This window comes from Pezoporus flaviventris, unplaced genomic scaffold (assembly GCF_033815535.1).
Source record: "Pezoporus flaviventris isolate CSIRO_AGI_PZ_B2104156 unplaced genomic scaffold, CSIRO_AGI_Pfla_v1 ptg000081l, whole genome shotgun sequence".
Classification (NCBI taxonomy): Eukaryota; Metazoa; Chordata; class Aves; order Psittaciformes; family Psittacidae; genus Pezoporus; species Pezoporus flaviventris.
This window is the reverse complement of record NW_026892629.1, coordinates 2,266,805-2,283,702: the sequence shown is the minus strand read 5'-3', so window position 1 is coordinate 2,283,702 and position 16,898 is coordinate 2,266,805. Positions and strand designations below refer to the sequence as shown.

The window sequence follows — 16,898 nt, the reverse complement described above, 5'->3', positions numbered from 1 at the left end:
GCCGGCTCCTCCCCGGCCTGCGGGCGGTGGCTCGCCGCTGACAGGTGGAGCAGGAGGAGCGGGGCAGCCCTGAGCTGTCAGCAGCCCTGTGGGGGTGGAAAAACTGGGGAGTGGGGGGGAAGTGTAGTTTAAAGAAAAGGTGCTGTCGCCTCAGAAATTAAGGGGAAAACATGACTACGGAAACAATATTACAGGGAAAAATCCAATGTTACTACATTAACAGCCCGCGCTGAAACACTGCCTTCAGTTTTGATCATTTCTAAATGGGAGCAGACACTTAGAATAAAGTGAGTAGGAAATTACCGATATATTTAAAGGTGTCTTTAAATGTAGAGGCTTAGAATATTTAGCTGGGCAAAGGGGCAAGCCATTCCAGGAACAAGGAAAAGTGTAGGGTGTATTCCCATGGCTGCCAGTCCTGGGCTGGGTGGACAGGGGGTGCAGGCCACGCGTGGATGTGAGGGCACTAGGAAGCTATAGGAAGCAGAGACATACAAATCCCAGTCTCCTTCTGACCCAGGTACCTGAGAAGAAGGGGCAGGGGTGAGCCTCGAGGCCATCTGCATAGCAGCCGAGGTGCTTCTGCATCCTCTCTGGCTCTCCAAAAGGAAAATTACAGACCCTGGTGTTCCACAGTGCCCTGGGTTGGACTGTGTCATCTGCAGGATGCCCCATGTGCATTAAATCCCACAGAGTAAACAGCGCACAGGACGTAATTGCTGGGAACACTGTCTCCTCCACAAAGACCAGCTGCTCTAGGGAAGGGCTGCAAAACTTGGGAAGTGCAAGTTTATTTCGCCACAGCATAGACCTTGGTCATCACTAATACTTAAAAATAAATAGAGCAGTGGAAACCTTAATAACAACCTAACCAAATCACACTAATAGTAAAGCGCATTAAGCTGTCAACACAATAGAGTGAAGCTAAAGGCCTGTAGTAGATAAGACTACCCTTTACATAGGTGGCTCCTCCTGTGTCTCAAAGCTTGCTGAAAGGAGAGGCAAAATAACCTCGGAGACTTATATGCCTATGTATAGTTCTTATGTTAATTGATGCTTGGAAATCTCACTTTCATAAATTAAAGTTACTAAGGAAAAAATACATTCTTGATATGCATATTTGCTTCAGAAATGTTGTACACATTAGCAATGATTTTACTTTCTACATGCGCAGGAGTTTCATCCATGCTGTTGGCATACTGAAGCTGATCCAAGATGATTCCACTACATGGTGTGCTAATGAGAGTATAATGCACGTCCCTTCTGAATTAAGGCCTCACCTTGATTTTTGTCTCCAAACATTTGTCATATAAATTTTATTGATTGAGCCCAGTCACTCCTGATTTACAAAGCTTTAGCTGAGCTCGCTGTCAGATTTTCTCCAGAAAATAATACATCTTTTGCTATCTGATTTAAAATATGTACTTTCCATTAATCAATAATTCCCTTCATCAGTGAGAATACTTTATCTGCCGATAACTGCTCTTGGTACTTTTTTTTGGAGGTAATGCACAGACATTGCTAATCAATGTTCATTTGAAAGAGGTATCCAAATGCTTTCCTAGTGATACTGGGTGTTTTATGAACAAAATGCTGGTGCTCACCTGCTGTCAACTCACTTATCTTCAGCATTCACCTTTTATTGTTAAATAACTAAAGATCTTTGTGATGCAATTCTTAAAAGTAACTGGTGGCAGCAAGCATATTACAGCCTGGAAGGAAAAGCTGGATTATAAAACAAAATTTTCTTTAAAATCTTGTCTATACCAGGAAAATATAATAATATTTTCATATTCTTCAATATAATAATATAATTATGAAGATACAGTTAATAGACCAGCCATAATGTCATACTTATTGATCAGATACTGCTAAGAGTGCAGTACGTCCTTAGAAAATTTTTAACTCCTATAGAAAAGCCGTTGACTGTGAGAATGTGCTCTGTTTTACCCTTTAAATGAAGCAGGAGGATTCCTTCTATTTTCTGCATGCTTTCCTCTGCTAGCAGTGGTGTATGGACAGGAACTGTAAAGAAGCAGCCTTTAATTGTTATTGTCAGAGGTGCTGAAATGGAGTGCTGCCAAACAATTCTGTCTCTAAACTCATTGGCTTCTTTCTAGAGAGTTACCTGCGGACTGGGGACAGACTTACATATTTGCTTACCTTTCCTGTTGCTTTTGGAGCATGATTAGATTTCAATTGATTAAATGAAATGGGGAAAGCTCTGGGGAAAGAAAGGGGAAAATGTTGAAACCTGCTATGCGGTTCATAGGCTCAGCATACCACAGAGGATGCTCTGAACATTCACTGACTGAAGATCAGAGTATTTGCCAATTATATTCTGATGCTGTGTTTAAAACTTAAGGAGATGTCATTTCAAACACATACTGTTTGAAGATCCATACTCAGTATGGTACCTGATGTTTGAAAGAATTGGAAGTTAAACAACACCAACATAGTGTGATTTTGAAAGAGCACACCTTACTCCTAGCCCAGAATCTGAATCCACTCCACCTTTCTGAATATATTTCTGTCTACCATCTCCTGCTCTTGCCCTGGCGCTGAACTGACAGGCACATCAGCCCAGCAGCATGGGTGTCACAAGCATCAGGGGCTACCGGTAACATAGAAATGAGGCACTCATTTCCGTCCAGCTCCCTGTGCCTGCACAATGCATGATGAAATGAAGGGGAATCAGCCCAACCCTGCCCTTGTATTCCTGCTGAGTGTCCTCTTTTCAAGGTGTGAGCGATTCCTATGTGTTTTTCTAATTTACCTTGTGGATGAGTTTCACTGTCTGCTATCACATTTTACTTGCATGCCTTTAACTTTTGATAGGAAAAGCAATGCTGCCAGTGTTTGGTACCAATAGCAAACTGACTGGCAGAGCTTCCCAGGTGGTTGTTACTGATGCATTCCACCATCAGGAACAATTCCCGTTACTGTTGTTATCATCTCCATTTGCTAATTTAATTAAAATATCTGCTTCAGAACCTGAAATGAGATTAGGTTTCTATTACACCCCATGCTGTACAAAATTATGACGGATGATGGTTTCCAGCCTGGACAAGCTAATGGATTAATTATATTGCAGAATGGCCTGTAAAACCTATTTGTTTGTGGTTTTGTCTGTTGGGTTTTTTTTTAAATGCATTGGCTATTTGCATGTTATTTAGTCTGGTACTTTCTCTCTAGCAGCAGTAATTAACATGTTAGAATGTTTTAAATAAACAGAAAATATTTGTGCTCAATATTGATAATGTTTAAAAAAAAAATAAAAATAAAAAATAAAAACAATAAAAAACAACCAACCCAGGAAACTTCCTTTAAGTTTCAAAGACTGTATTATACTTTCATAATGAAATGAGATGACATTATTGTTTCAAAGCCCAGTCTTTAATTAAGTACTGCCTACAAATACATAATCTTTCTAACTTCAGCCAGACCATTTTGAAATTACAAAGAGTTATAAATGACATACAGTTAAATGGTGAAATATTGTTCAGATGAAGAAATACAGGTCCACAGAAGGAAATATATTAAAAATAAGAGTATTTATGGACTTTGAGGTCAGCAACTAGCTCTGATACAATCTGATCGGTTTTCATTTGGAAAATGAGGTCATTGTTGAACAATTAATCTTCATCATCTTACAGCACCTCCTTGTTTTCATTTTATAATTCATAATTATCTTCATTGCTTTTTGAAACCATGGAGAAGAAAAAAACAAACAATCATTCAAAGGGATCCTAACAGAATTTGGATAGATAAACCAAATAGACATCAAAAGCAAGGGCAGATTGGGAGTTATAAGGATGCTGAATATATTGTTTAGTGATAGTTGTGAAATGTGGTGTCAGAAAATGGGGAAAGCAATCCTGGCTACTTCCAGAGTTTTAGCAGCTTTTCCTTCTCACTTGCTTGCTCTGCCACTGTCACTGTACAAATCAGTCCTCTGGGCTCTGTTTTTGCCTTTCTCCGTAATTCCTGCCTGCTGTTTAGCCAAAAAGGAGATGTAGCAACAATCACACGGTGTTATGGCATAGTCCTTGTACAGTGGCATAGGTGGTGGTAACCCATCAGGAGAATAAGGCTCATCCACTTCAACAGAAGAAAACTATAAAGACATATTATATGGTGAGGCTCAAAAAGAAGTGGCCAGTTAAGTGTGTTCATGGCAAATACCCTCTGTGATCTGTTGAAGACCCATAGAAAATATATCAAAAAACAACTAGAAACTCAGTGGAAGTTCACTTTCTCTATTGCTTTGGCTGCAGTGAGTTCAGAGCAAAAGGCATTATTGAAAGATGTTGTTAAGGTGCTCCTACAACCTGACTGAATTTGAGACTTGCAGATTTCTATATAGCTAAATGTCTAAACTTCTATTACATGCCTTGTTTAAGCTCAGTGCCCCACAGCTGAATATCTAGTGCAATTTTAGATTCCCAGATGTGCCCTGTCTAAATGCTGCTTCATTGGTGCTGGATGCTATCCCATGTAGATGTAGCAGGTTGCCTAAGGCATCTTAGGTGTCACTAGACAAATGATTCATATCCTGTTAGTATTCACTAACTACAGCCTGAGCTTGGAAAGACATTCTGGCTATGCTATCATCAGTGCATAGGCTTTTACCATAATTATAAACACCTACCCATCACATTAAATTTAAGAGTCTTAATCTAAAAACTCGTCCCACAGTCCAGGTCTTTCAAGATGTACCACAGCTTCCCTATATGTTTCTATAGTAATTTAGGACCTGAATTTTTCTAAGAATCCGATCCTGCCTTTCACTCTTTAGCCTGGTTGCTTGGGTTTGGTACCTTTATTGTCAAAAATCTACAGCTATATGAAGTAAGGGTCAGATTTTTGCCTTCTGCTACAGCATGAGCAAACAGAGGAACAGCAGAAGTAGCCGTGGCTTTTGTCCTAAGAAGCAGTGAAGATTAATACAGCAAACTGGACACTGAGAGAGTGAAGTGGGACTGCGTGACACTCCAACTCCAGACATAAGGCTTCATAAAGGTCCCAGTTTAAAAACACCAACATTTTACAGTCACTTTCTATTCAGGACACCCCTGAAAATAACACAGGCCCTCTTTCTCATCTCCTTCCTCCATACATATGCTTTAGTGTTAAATATTTTGAATACCGGTATTTTTTCTGACTGGGGTCTTAAGATTATGGTTAAAACCAAAGAGTTTGAGATAAACAGATATCAGAACAGATTACAACATCCCAAAGCTATAGCTCGTTTGTACTAGTAGAGGAAACTTTCTTGCCATGCAAAAAGCATAATGATAAGATAAAAAAGAGGGGAAAAAGGTTTTACCATTTAGTTTATTGCATACATTAAAACAGGCAGCTGCTACAAGAATCACAGTATTGCAATGATTTCCCACAGAATATCTGCTGCACAATTCCTCTCTTTTGTTCTTACACACGTGGGGCCTGATTCAACTGTCTGCAGCACCCAGTGAAAAACTATCCACTTTTTTCAGTAGGCCATGGGGCATCTGCTGGTTTCTTACTGTTAGTTGCATGCTTTGTGTTGTCTGTTCTCTTTGTGTTTGTCACTCAGAAAATATGCAGCTGACTACGAGATGGAATGAGCTGTTTTAGAAGGCACTAAATATTTTAACAACTTTCAAACCTAGAACAGTTTTACATACCATTAACAGAAAAAGAAGACAAAATTATTAGAGCTGCTATTGGGCTGCTTGTTAATTTTGTATAGAAGAGTCACTACTGCTTAGCACTTTTTTTTTCTGATAAAATGTTAATAATAATGAGGTAGAAAATAACTTTCTTATGAATAGTACAGAACTTCAACATGCAGCTTGCTGTTAAACAGAGGTCTCAATTTACCAGCATCTACAGATTTAAAATTGGCCTTGTGAAAGCATATAAAGATAGCTGATGTAAACTGAGAACCTATGCTGGCATTTTTTGCACAACCCAAGTGTGTAGGCATATGTTGTGTCTGTAAGCAGACATACTCATTTCTTTGGAAGCAAGCAAACAAAAGAGCATGTGGAGTCTCAGGATTGTCAGGGAAAAGAAGACAAAAGAACAAAACATAAAACATCATGACACCTACTGGTATCTGGAGTTGGGGTATGCTGTGCATTCCATGTCCTCTTCCCATTTCTTCTCCCTGCCTTTATGCAGTAGGAGTAGAAAAGATACAGAGCAAGGCGAAAAGGGTGTTCATAGTTAAGGAGTGTCCTCCTTGCACACACAGATCAAGCAGGCACACATTCTATGGGTTTCAGTAAACATAATTCAGAATAGTATCTCCCATATGTAGCCATTGGCACAGGGGCGCACCCCTTGGGCTAGAAAAATAGTGTAAAAAATAGTGGTGTAACTGAAGAATAGTGTGGACAAGGTCTTCTTTGGAGTTTGCTACAGCTGATTTTCAAACGCTTGTTGGAATCACATAGTGCAAGACCTTAATAAGGTGTGTCTGCCATGTGTTGTGGAAGGTGAGTCACAGAATGGCATGTGTATTTAAATTGCGGATGTGCCCGAGCCAACTGTTAAAAAATGTTATAAAATAAGAAAAGAAATACTAGCTAAATGGATGTTGAAGAATATTCATGAGAATCTATATGTATGAAATAGCCTACAATATTTTCTACAGTGCATATGAAAGCTTTGGTCATTGCTGGTACATGTCTACTTAGATGTTCTGGAGCAAAAGATCCCATGAGTTAAAAGACTAGTTTTACAGCTTTCCTGAACCAGCGGTAGGAAAATACATAGATCAAGGGATTGCAGGCAGAATTGAAGTAAGCAAACCAAATTAGGATGTCAAACAGATCTGGGGGGGTAATGAAATCCAGAAGACTGTCTACCATAGTGTCAATAGTAAAGGGAAACCAACACAGGAGGTAGATTCCTACAGCTACCCCAAGAGCCTTTGCTGCCTTTCTTTCACTCTTAGATGCTCCCACGTGTAGCTGAGACAAAGTACTTTTACTCATGTTGTTTGTCAGCCTGGCTTGTTTGTTAGCCACAGTAAATATTTTTACATACAAAACTATCATTACTATGCAAGGGAAGAAAAATACTGGGAAGTTCAACCACCCCCAGAGCTTGTTGAACAGCAGCTGACAACTACCAATACAGGGCATGTCTTTCAAGAAATGGTCCAGTCCTTCTACAATAGCTTTAGTATAGAGGAGGATAGAGCTGTAAGTCATAGGCACTGCCCACCCCACCCCAATGTAAATGGAGACCACTTTGATGGTGAACTTGGTGGGGTAGAGCAAAGGTTCACAGATAGCACAGTACCGATCAATGGAAATGAAACACAGATGAAATATGGAGGTCAAGCAAAAGACTGTGTCCAGAAATGTGTGCAGCCTACAGAAGTCATCTCCAAAATACTAGCAGCTCTCTACAGACCGAATGGTGCTGAAGGGAAGCACAGTCAGCCCCGGGAGGAGGTCAGCAAGGGCAAGGGAGAGAATCAGGAGGTTGGTGGGCGTGTGCAGGACTTTGAAATGGAAAACGATGATGACAACAAGGAGGTTCCCCAGCAACGTGATCAGTGTGCCCAAGGCACAGGCCACATAAATGGCCAGCTGGACTCCAAAGGGGTATAAGGTCCTGTAGCAGGAGCCATTCACCTCGTAGCACAAGGTGACGAGCATCTCCTCCTTAGCACTGGGACTCTGGGGTGAACTCACGCCAGCCTGCCCACGTCCCATTGCTTCCCCCAGCTCTGCCACAAACCTGGAAAAGGATTCACCTCCCAGCAGAGGTGCCAAATGACTAACCTGAAAAAAGGTGATAAAAAAGCAGATTAGAAGGAGAGATGTCTTTTAATCAAATACTTTTATTAAAACCATCAGGCAGTTTCTGTATTTCAAGTGAAAAAATGAGCCTGATTTATCTGCTTTATATCTCTACTGAAATAAAGCAGCTCCGGATCAATGTATTCAATTCTTGTGGCAACATTTTTATATTACATCTTGGTTTTCTTTCAGCCAATACCATGAATAGTGCAGGAAATGCAGCAAATACAGAGGTTTGTGAACAAGCAGTCAATAAAGAAAAGGTCTGCCTTAGAAAGAAAACCAGTGCTGAGTAACAGGTATTGCAAACCAAAGCTCCTTAAGGGATTTGAAAGCTTATTCTAGTATAATGGTACACTAGTTCTTTTGAATTTCCATGAAAAAGAAGTTCCAATTTAATTATGGATCTTTTTATTAAGTAGAAACTGTGAAGTGATAATTCTAAACAAAGTAATATCTGATTGCAAAGGCAAACTCCTCAGGCCAAGTGGCTCATTTTATAGTGTTCTGGCTATGGGGATATATGTCGATATCCACTGTGCTGATGACATGAACAGGCAAGGCAAACAGAAATATTGTTATATGCCCTAAAGATTGCCCTTGCTTTTTACTTATGAAACTGCTATTTAAGTTTTAAGGTATACAATTTTTTTATTTGAACTGCAAGAAACATACAATATTAATGTATTATAATGGATTATTCCAGTAGTCTTTTAAACAAATCAGATAACTGAATTATATGATTTTTGACAGTAAGACAACTACAGTTAAACACATACTCATCTATAGGTACTATATGTATTTTTGTTCTTGAAATGATTGATATAATAGATGGAAATTATTCCCACTTTTCCTATCCTTCCCAGCAGCAGCAAAACATAATAGCAAACTTCTCAACTGTATTTCCATAAACTTTAAAATCAGGAATACTTGCAGTAAAATTTCTCTTTTCATAGAATGAAAGCTGTACTACAGTGGACAGAAATCCTTTTCTATCTACATGTCTACTGCCTGAGTGGAAAGCATGAGATGTCATATAAACCAGATAGAGTCCCTATAGGTGACTAATGTGCCTTAGGGGCACAGCGAGACTGTTGTGTATTTGGCAAAAAAATTGCCATTTTCTAAGAAGAAGTTTAAATGCACATGTGCTCAGCTGCTATTGAAACTCTAAAGATTTACATCAGTGTTTGCTGTGAATTTTCTTTCTTTGTGTGTTCCTTCAAGAAAACACAGTTAATGCCAGCTCATCCTGGGGGGCATCAGTGACTCTCACCCTGTGGAGGATTTCCTTGCCTGTTCCTAAGCCTCAGTCTCCCTAAAACCATGCCTTTCACACCAGAAGGAGGTACATCAGATACCTGTGGATTTTCCTTGCTTCCCCATAGCAGTCCCCATTTCTAGTCTGCAATATAAGTTGGCAGAAGAGGTGGATTCAGCAGCTTTCACTCCTGGATGATTTTGTGACATTCCTTTGACACAATGGTCCGTTTTAACATTGACATTACAGAGACAAATATCACTCAGGAAAGTCCTAAATTTTTCATCTTAGGCAAGATATGGGGTTTCAAAACAAACTTCCCATTTCTCAGTGAATGTTTTCCTGATGCTCAGATCCTCCACTCTCTTCTCCTGCTCAGTCAGGGCAATCTCATACAAGTTCCTTAAGGGACTCTGATGGTACATCTCTCAGAACTTGTCCTCTTCTTCCCTGCTTTGCAATTAGTTATTTTACAAGGTCTCCAATATGACCGCCATCCTTCATCTTCCCTACTTTGAGTTTCTTAGGTTAAGAGGTTGCCTGCTGCCCAGCTACCCTCGTATCTCTCTTGATGCTTTTCAGATACACTGTGCCAAAGGCTGCTGATGCCCACCAGAGAGACTGTTAGAATAACACTGAGGCAATTGTTTAGACTGAATTTTTAATATGAGAAAGATCAAAAGTCAGCATCGATTTCCCTATCATTCTGTTTTATATCAGGACATGTACAGCAGCTATTAGAATAGGAACTGAAAAACTCCTACAAGAGCAAGAGCAAGATTTTTTTTTTTTTTTCAGTTTTGCTTCAACAACAATTTAAGGCAGCATTTCCACAGTATTAAATACCCCAGTGCAAAAAGGTATTGCTTGGGCATAGTTCTGTGAAACACTGTGCTTAGCTGGAGACTTGCTCTAAAACTTCAGAGTTTGGTTGGGTTTTTTTTGCCTTTTCCCGTTTCCCCGTTTCCACATTTTAATAAGTGATCATTTATATTAAGATTGTCAGAGGCTTTTAAATAGCTCTTGATATTAACAATAGAGTTTTTGTTCTTGATGCTCTGACATTTTCATTAGTTTTAATTCTTCCTGTATTTTGTATGTAATAAAGTATAATTCTTATAGAAGTACTTTGTCATTGAAATTCCAGGTACAATCATGTCTTGTCGAAATAGTTAACCTGTCTAGCTAGGTATCTGTCATGATGCTTCTGAAGTGATTATCACCACCCCTGAAAGGAACAACATGAAACTAAATGATCTCAGCTTGCCCTTTCTGTTCACATTACTTGTTGGAATTGGTTTGCATTTTTTCCCCTGCCTTCTCATCTGGTCATGGGAAAAAAGATCAGTTCACTATTAAGAGAAGGCTCAAATAGTGACAATGTAGGTCTTTATTCTTTGGAACAAGAAGAGCATTTAAAATATACCAGTTCCAAATGTAAGGATGCTATCATAAAATAAAAAATGCAATGATACTCAGGATGTTTGTTGCATTTACCCTTCATTCTTCAGACAAAGCTGCTGGATAGTCTCAAACTCAACTTCTGTTGAATGTACTATGCAGCCTAGTATGCCACAGGAAAACACACACACACAAAAAAAAATAGAAGGGTAAGTGTGCTATCTGATATAGTTTGATCTGCAGTGAAGACATGCATAGACACCATCTTCTTATATTGAAGCTCCTGGAAATAATGTCTAAGATCTAAATTCATCTAAGTAACCTTTGAGTCTGACTTCTTTATAGAACAAGACAATTTCAAAGGATTATGGACTTTCTAAGAGGGCCATCATTAGTGCCCCTTTGCTGTGAAACTTTTCCTCACAGCTTCTAAAAGAGTTACTCTGGGATCCCTAAATAGAATATAGTAGCATGAGAAGGCTATGGGCTTACTAAATTGACCTAGATTGAGCTAGCAAACATAAATCTTCAATCTTGCAACACGTCTATTACAGCCATATATCGCTTATAGTGCAGCCTTTTGTTCTCCCTTCTAGTAGTGAACAGTCGTCATCTCTGGAGAAATCACATTCTGTATGAGTGTTTTATCATTACTGCAGAGTAGCAGAAATGTTTGTGGAGTAAATACTCACTCTGCCCTCATTCTGTTAGGTGTAGTGCACCCAACCTCTGTGCAGACAGAGTGTCTCCAAAGAGTGCAGTATATGTATTTTCTTCATATTTCTTACACGAATAGCAACATTTGCCCCAGTTTTGAAACTATTGAAAATTCTTGTCCACAGTACTCATAAGAAATTGTTCCACTTGCTGCATCCCATTTTTATGTGCTTTTATGTTTTCCTGCTCTTTGCTACACTGGTCTGTGTTCTGTCCATAGAAGTGCTTTATAGGACACGCCTATTTGAGAAGTTTTAGAAGCAGTATCTCTGTAAGTTAACTGTGGCAGCTTGAAAGTGTTAAAAGTGGAAGTGAAGACAGAAAGAGAACTCCTCACTGGTGTTGTCCATATCGGTCCAAATTAGTCAACTCAAGGATTAAAATCAAGGAGATTGTGGATTAAAAAAGAGTTTTAAAAACAGATATTTTAGTTCAGGAAGTTAATAAAAAGAATTACTAAATTCAAATATTTTATCTGTTATCTGAAATTAATGACTCACATATTTGTTTCAGTCTAAGATTTTTACAACCAAACTTAAAATGTTTTTCTTTCCGTTTATTGATGTTATTGTCAATTTATTGTCTCCTTTTTTTTTATCATTTATCTGAAATTTGAAATTAGTAATATCATCATAAAGTGAAAAATGCCAATAATTTACCACCTCAAAACATAATCTTTTTCTGTTTAAACTTTTTTTTCTGAATGTGGACACAGAGTGCATTTTATAGTGAAGCTGGTGTTTAGCAATGCAGCAGAGAAACTGTGAAAGATATGACAAACGTCAAAATGCACACAGAAAAAGGTTGAATATGACATGATCTGATTCAAGAGTTCTCTGAAGATGAATTCATTAAAAGTAAGTGTTGAAGGTAATCCCACGGCTGCAAAAGAGGCCTGCATGTACAACCTATTTACCCCTTCCCCAGAGATCCCAATTCTTTCTGCTGTTGTTTGCAGTGAGCAAAACGCATCTCAACTGGGACTAACCTAATCAAAGCAAGCCATATGTCAATAGTGTCTGTTAATTATAGAATCATAGAATAGTTAGGGTTGGAAAGGACCTTAAGATCATCAAGTTCCAACCCCCCTGCCATGGGCAGGGACACCTCCCACTAAACCATATCTCCTTATATCCAATCTAAACTTCCCCTGTTTAAGTTCACATTTCAAAAGAAAAATTAGAAACTTAAGGTATTTTAAGCTGGTAAAAAAGAAAAGGAGAAGGAGAAGTGTTGCACTGCACAGCACTGGCAGAACAAAATGAATGAAAAGTTAACTCTGAAATACAAGCCAGCAAGTAGCCCATCCTGTGAAAAGCATCAAACGGCCTTCAACCATCTGAATGTGGTCCATGCAAAGCTGCCTTTTTACACTGGACAACTTTTTAGTGTCACAAAGTGGACAGCAGTGGCTGAACTCTCCAGGTCAAGGAGCAGGAGAGAGCATGGCAGGTATTAGTTTAAATATCCTTTTGCATGTTAAAATCCAAAGCTGCTTTGAGCGCTGTTTTTCTCCATCCTACATTTTGGTGTAAATGTGTAATTAGAATACAAGTGAAAGTACTTCTCCTTTCTTACCAGGAAAAAAAATAATAATTCTTAGGGTTTATATAGCTAAAAAGTCATGGGTATCTCTTGAGGAGCTGCACATCCTTTTCTATATCAGTTTTCTCTGCAGTGCTTCATTGCTGCTTTGTTGCTGCTGCAGCCATGTAGAGTGACACACAATTGATCCAGTAGAAACATGATTTGAATAGGTTACCTACATGGAAGAATAAGTAAATTATTTTAATATAATAGTTACAGCTGTATATGCCTTCTCGTCAGGAGTTTCTTGGAACAGTTACTTTTATTACTTAATTATAACTAAAACTGATTAAAATTACAAAAAAAAAACCCCAAACTATACCTGAAAATTTGATGCTGACCAGTGAGCATTAATTTATCTGAACTTATCAGACTTCTTTAGCACATTTTAATTTTGAATGGAAAAATAATGTCTGTAAATTAAAAACTAAAGATCTAAATTAAAGTTTAGATCTTGAAAAATTTATTTTGGAAATGCCACTGTAGTGTCTCTAGAGAATTACATTTGGATGTTTTATGTTATTGCTTACTTAACCCCCAGATCATGCCTGCCTTCAGAACCATAGTTATATCAAGTGACTTCATGCTAAATATTTGTTACGTGCTCTGCAGTATTAAGGTATAAACTAGAAATCAACACAGAGCTTGAAAAAATAAGTGAACCTGTTTCTCAAAAAGTTTTCAGCTGGTGTTTTTGCAACCCAAGGATTTGACTTTCTTTTTTTTCCTTTTTTTTTTTTAACTCCTGCCTTAATAAAATATGTCAACCTTCTCCAGAAAGCCAACTGTATCCTGGGCTGCATCAAAAGAATTGTGATCAGCAGGTCAAACAAGGTGATCCTGTCCCTCTACTCTGCTCTCATGAGACCTCACCTGGAGTATTGTGTACAGTTCTGATGTCGTCAACATAAAAAGGACATGGAACTGTTGGAACAAGTCCAGAGGAGGGCCACGAGGATGGTCAGGGGACTGGAGCACCTCCCGTAGGAAGATAGGCTGAGAAAGTTGGGGCTGTTCAGCCTGGAGAAGAGAAGGCTGCATGGAAACCTCGTAACAGCCTTCCAGTATCTGACGAAGGGCTACAAAGATGCTGGGGAGAGACTCTTTTATTAGGAACTGTAGTGATAGGACGAGTAATGGGTTAAAACTTAAACAGGGGAAGTTTAAGTTAGATATAAAGAAGAAGTTCTTTACTGTAAGGATGGTGAGGCACTGGAATGGGTCGCCCAAGGAAGTTGTGAATGCTCCATCCCTGGCAGTGTTCAAGGCCAGGTTGGACAGAGCCTGAGGCAACATGATCTAGGGTGGAGTATCCCTGCCCATGGCAGGTGGTTGGAGCTAGATGATCTTAAGGTCCTTTCCAGCCCTAATCATTCTATGGTTCTATGATTCCATGGTTCTCCTTAAAGCTGCTTTTACCTGTAGACTCCACAAGGGGGTAGGAAATCCTTTCTCACAGTTCATGCTGTGACAGAAAAGATCGGGGAAATAAAAAAAAATAAATAAAAAAGTGAGTTTAACTATTCTGACTGCAAGCAGGCACTACAGATAATACCTGCGAGTTGCTGAGCTGCAAACCATTTAAAAATAAAAATATAGCACTTGTTTGAATAAAGTTCACTGGCTTTGAAGACAGCTCTGAGTATTACACTTAGAGGCATTGCAAAAGGGAGGCTGCGGGTGGATTACCTGCTGGGATGCTTTTAAGCAGGTCTTGCTGTCCTGCATGATGAAACTGGGTTGTACCAGAGAGAAAAAGGATCATGGGGGTCTTCTCAGACTGAAGAGCCCACCTGGATGTGGGAACTTGAACTTCCACCTGAATCCAGGATTGGAAATATATTCTTCAAGGAAAACATTAGCTCTTGCTTGAATCATTCATGGTAAAAAATGTACAAGTCCTAACACTTCTGACTGCTTCCCTGAGAAGAAGAACATGGTCTAGGTTTAATATAGACCAGAATTCATGCTAAAACAGTCCATCATGCAGGGTGTAAAATAGATTAAATGGTGAGCATGTGTTTCAGGAAAATGAAATAAAACAAAACAAAACAACTTGCCATATTAATATTTAAGGAGAGGAATAAATAAAAATATCTACAGTGCTTGCATCTGAACATAAATGGTACACCCCATTGAACTGAATGTAACAAATGTTATAGTAAGAACCACAGACACTCAACTCAGGTTCTCCTGTGCACCAGCAGAAAAAAAAAAATCCCTGTTACTGTGCCCCAGGTTTTGTGCAAAGCAGTGCTTTGTTTAGCACCAAATTTAGCACCAGCATCAATTTTAACAGCAGGTGAAAAAGCATGGCATGCCAGAAAGTCGTTTAGGGACCGAATGCCACCATCTGACAGATCTGACAATCCCCTTGGCCAGAAGAACTACCAAAGAAGATCTAGCTGCAAGCTGCAAGTTGGGTATCAAGACTGACTAAGTAGATACTCCTTTAACATCCAAGGGCATACATTGGACACACACAAGGAGATAACACACTGTAGCCTCACAGATAGCTCGAAAGTGTTCCTTGGAGATTTCTGGGAGAAGTGTTGTCTTTGTAAGAGATGTAATGGATTGGGCTGAATCTGAATGATTTATGCTATATGTTAAAGAAGTAATTAAATTCTTACTTAAAATGTCTCTGACTTCATCATATGTCACCAGCTAGACATGTAATATGTAGGACTTTCAGAAATTCCTAAATGTGGACTTAGAGCCTTAATTAGACACCTAACATTAACTTAACAGAATCATAGAATCATAGAATCCATTAGGTTGAAAAAGACCTTTAATATCATCAAGCCAACCGTTACCCCAGGACTGCCAAGCCCACCATTAAACCATGTCGCTAAGGGCAAACAGATGTCCCATCAAGATCTCTCCTCATGGCTGCCCCTCATGATCTCCAGTCGCCACCACCCCTCATCTGTCTCGTAGCGGCCCACACTGTAAAGCTGCTGTCCCTAACCCCCATGCCAACCCTCACACCCAGTGGCTGATGCAGCTATCCTCTCATGACTGCCCCTCACTACCATCGCTCACATCCTATGGCTGCCCTTCTTTCCACTCACAATCATCCCTCGTGGCCGCCCCTCCTTTCCCCTCATGATCTCCCCTTGGCGCTGCCCCTTCATTCTCCTCATGATCTCTGCTCAAGACTGTCCCTCCTCTCCCCTCACGATCTCCCCTCATGGCTGCCCCTTCACAGAATCATAGAATCATAGAATTAGAACAGTTAGGGTTGGAAAGGACCTTAAGATCATCTAATTCCAACCCCCTGCCATGGGCAGGGACACCTCGCACTAAACCATGTCACCCAAGGCTCTGTCCAACCTGGCCCTGAACACTGCCAGGGATGGAGCATTCACAACTTCCTTGGGCAACCCATTTGAGTGCCTCACCACCCTAACAATAAAGAACTTCATCCTTATATCCAATCTAAACCTCCCCTGTTTAAGTTTTAACCCATTACCCCTTGTCCTGTCACTACAGTCCCTAATGAAGAGTCCCTCTCCAGCATCCTTGTAGGTCCCCTTCAGATAATCTCCCCTCATTGGCTGCCCTTCCTCTCCCCTCATGATTTCCCCTCATGGCTGCCCCTCCTCTCCTGTCATGATCTACCCTCAAACCGTCCCTGTTCTCCCCTCATGATCTCCCCTCATGGCTAACCCCGCTCTCCCCTCACAATCTCCCCTCATGACGGCCCCACACCCCTCATGGCTGCCCCTTCTCTCTCCTCATGATTACCCCTCATAGCTGCCCCTCATTCCCCTCAGGATCTCCCCTCATGGCAGTCCCTCCCCTCCCCTCCCCTCATGGCCACCCCTTCTTTTCCCTCATGGTCTTCCCTCATGGCTGCTCCTCCTTTCCCCTCATGATCTCCCCTCATGGCCACCCCTCCTCTCCCTTCATGATTTCTCCTCATGGCCGGTCCTTCTTTCATCTCATGATCTCCCCTCATGGCGAGTCTTTCTTTCACCTCATGATGTCCCCTCATGGCTGGCCCTCCTCTCCCCTCATGATCTTCAAACATATTACTTTAACGTATTATTATGTGACTAACTGAAAGGATTAAAACTCACTCTGCAGAATCCTTGAGTACAGTGGCAAATACTGCTGGCAGCAAA

General features: G+C 40.1%; 1 protein-coding gene across 1 annotated transcript; it reads right to left on the bottom strand.

Annotated features, from left to right (window-relative positions):
• Positions 1-3,289: 3,289 nt before the first annotated feature.
• LOC133280331 (trace amine-associated receptor 5-like) lies at positions 3,290-8,383 on the bottom strand. The gene is given in 1 exon segment (XM_061474966.1): positions 3,290-8,383. A coding segment is annotated over 1 exon segment (1,002 nt). The 5' UTR covers positions 7,716-8,383; the 3' UTR covers positions 3,290-6,713.
• Between the last annotated feature and the right edge of the window lie 8,515 nt (positions 8,384-16,898).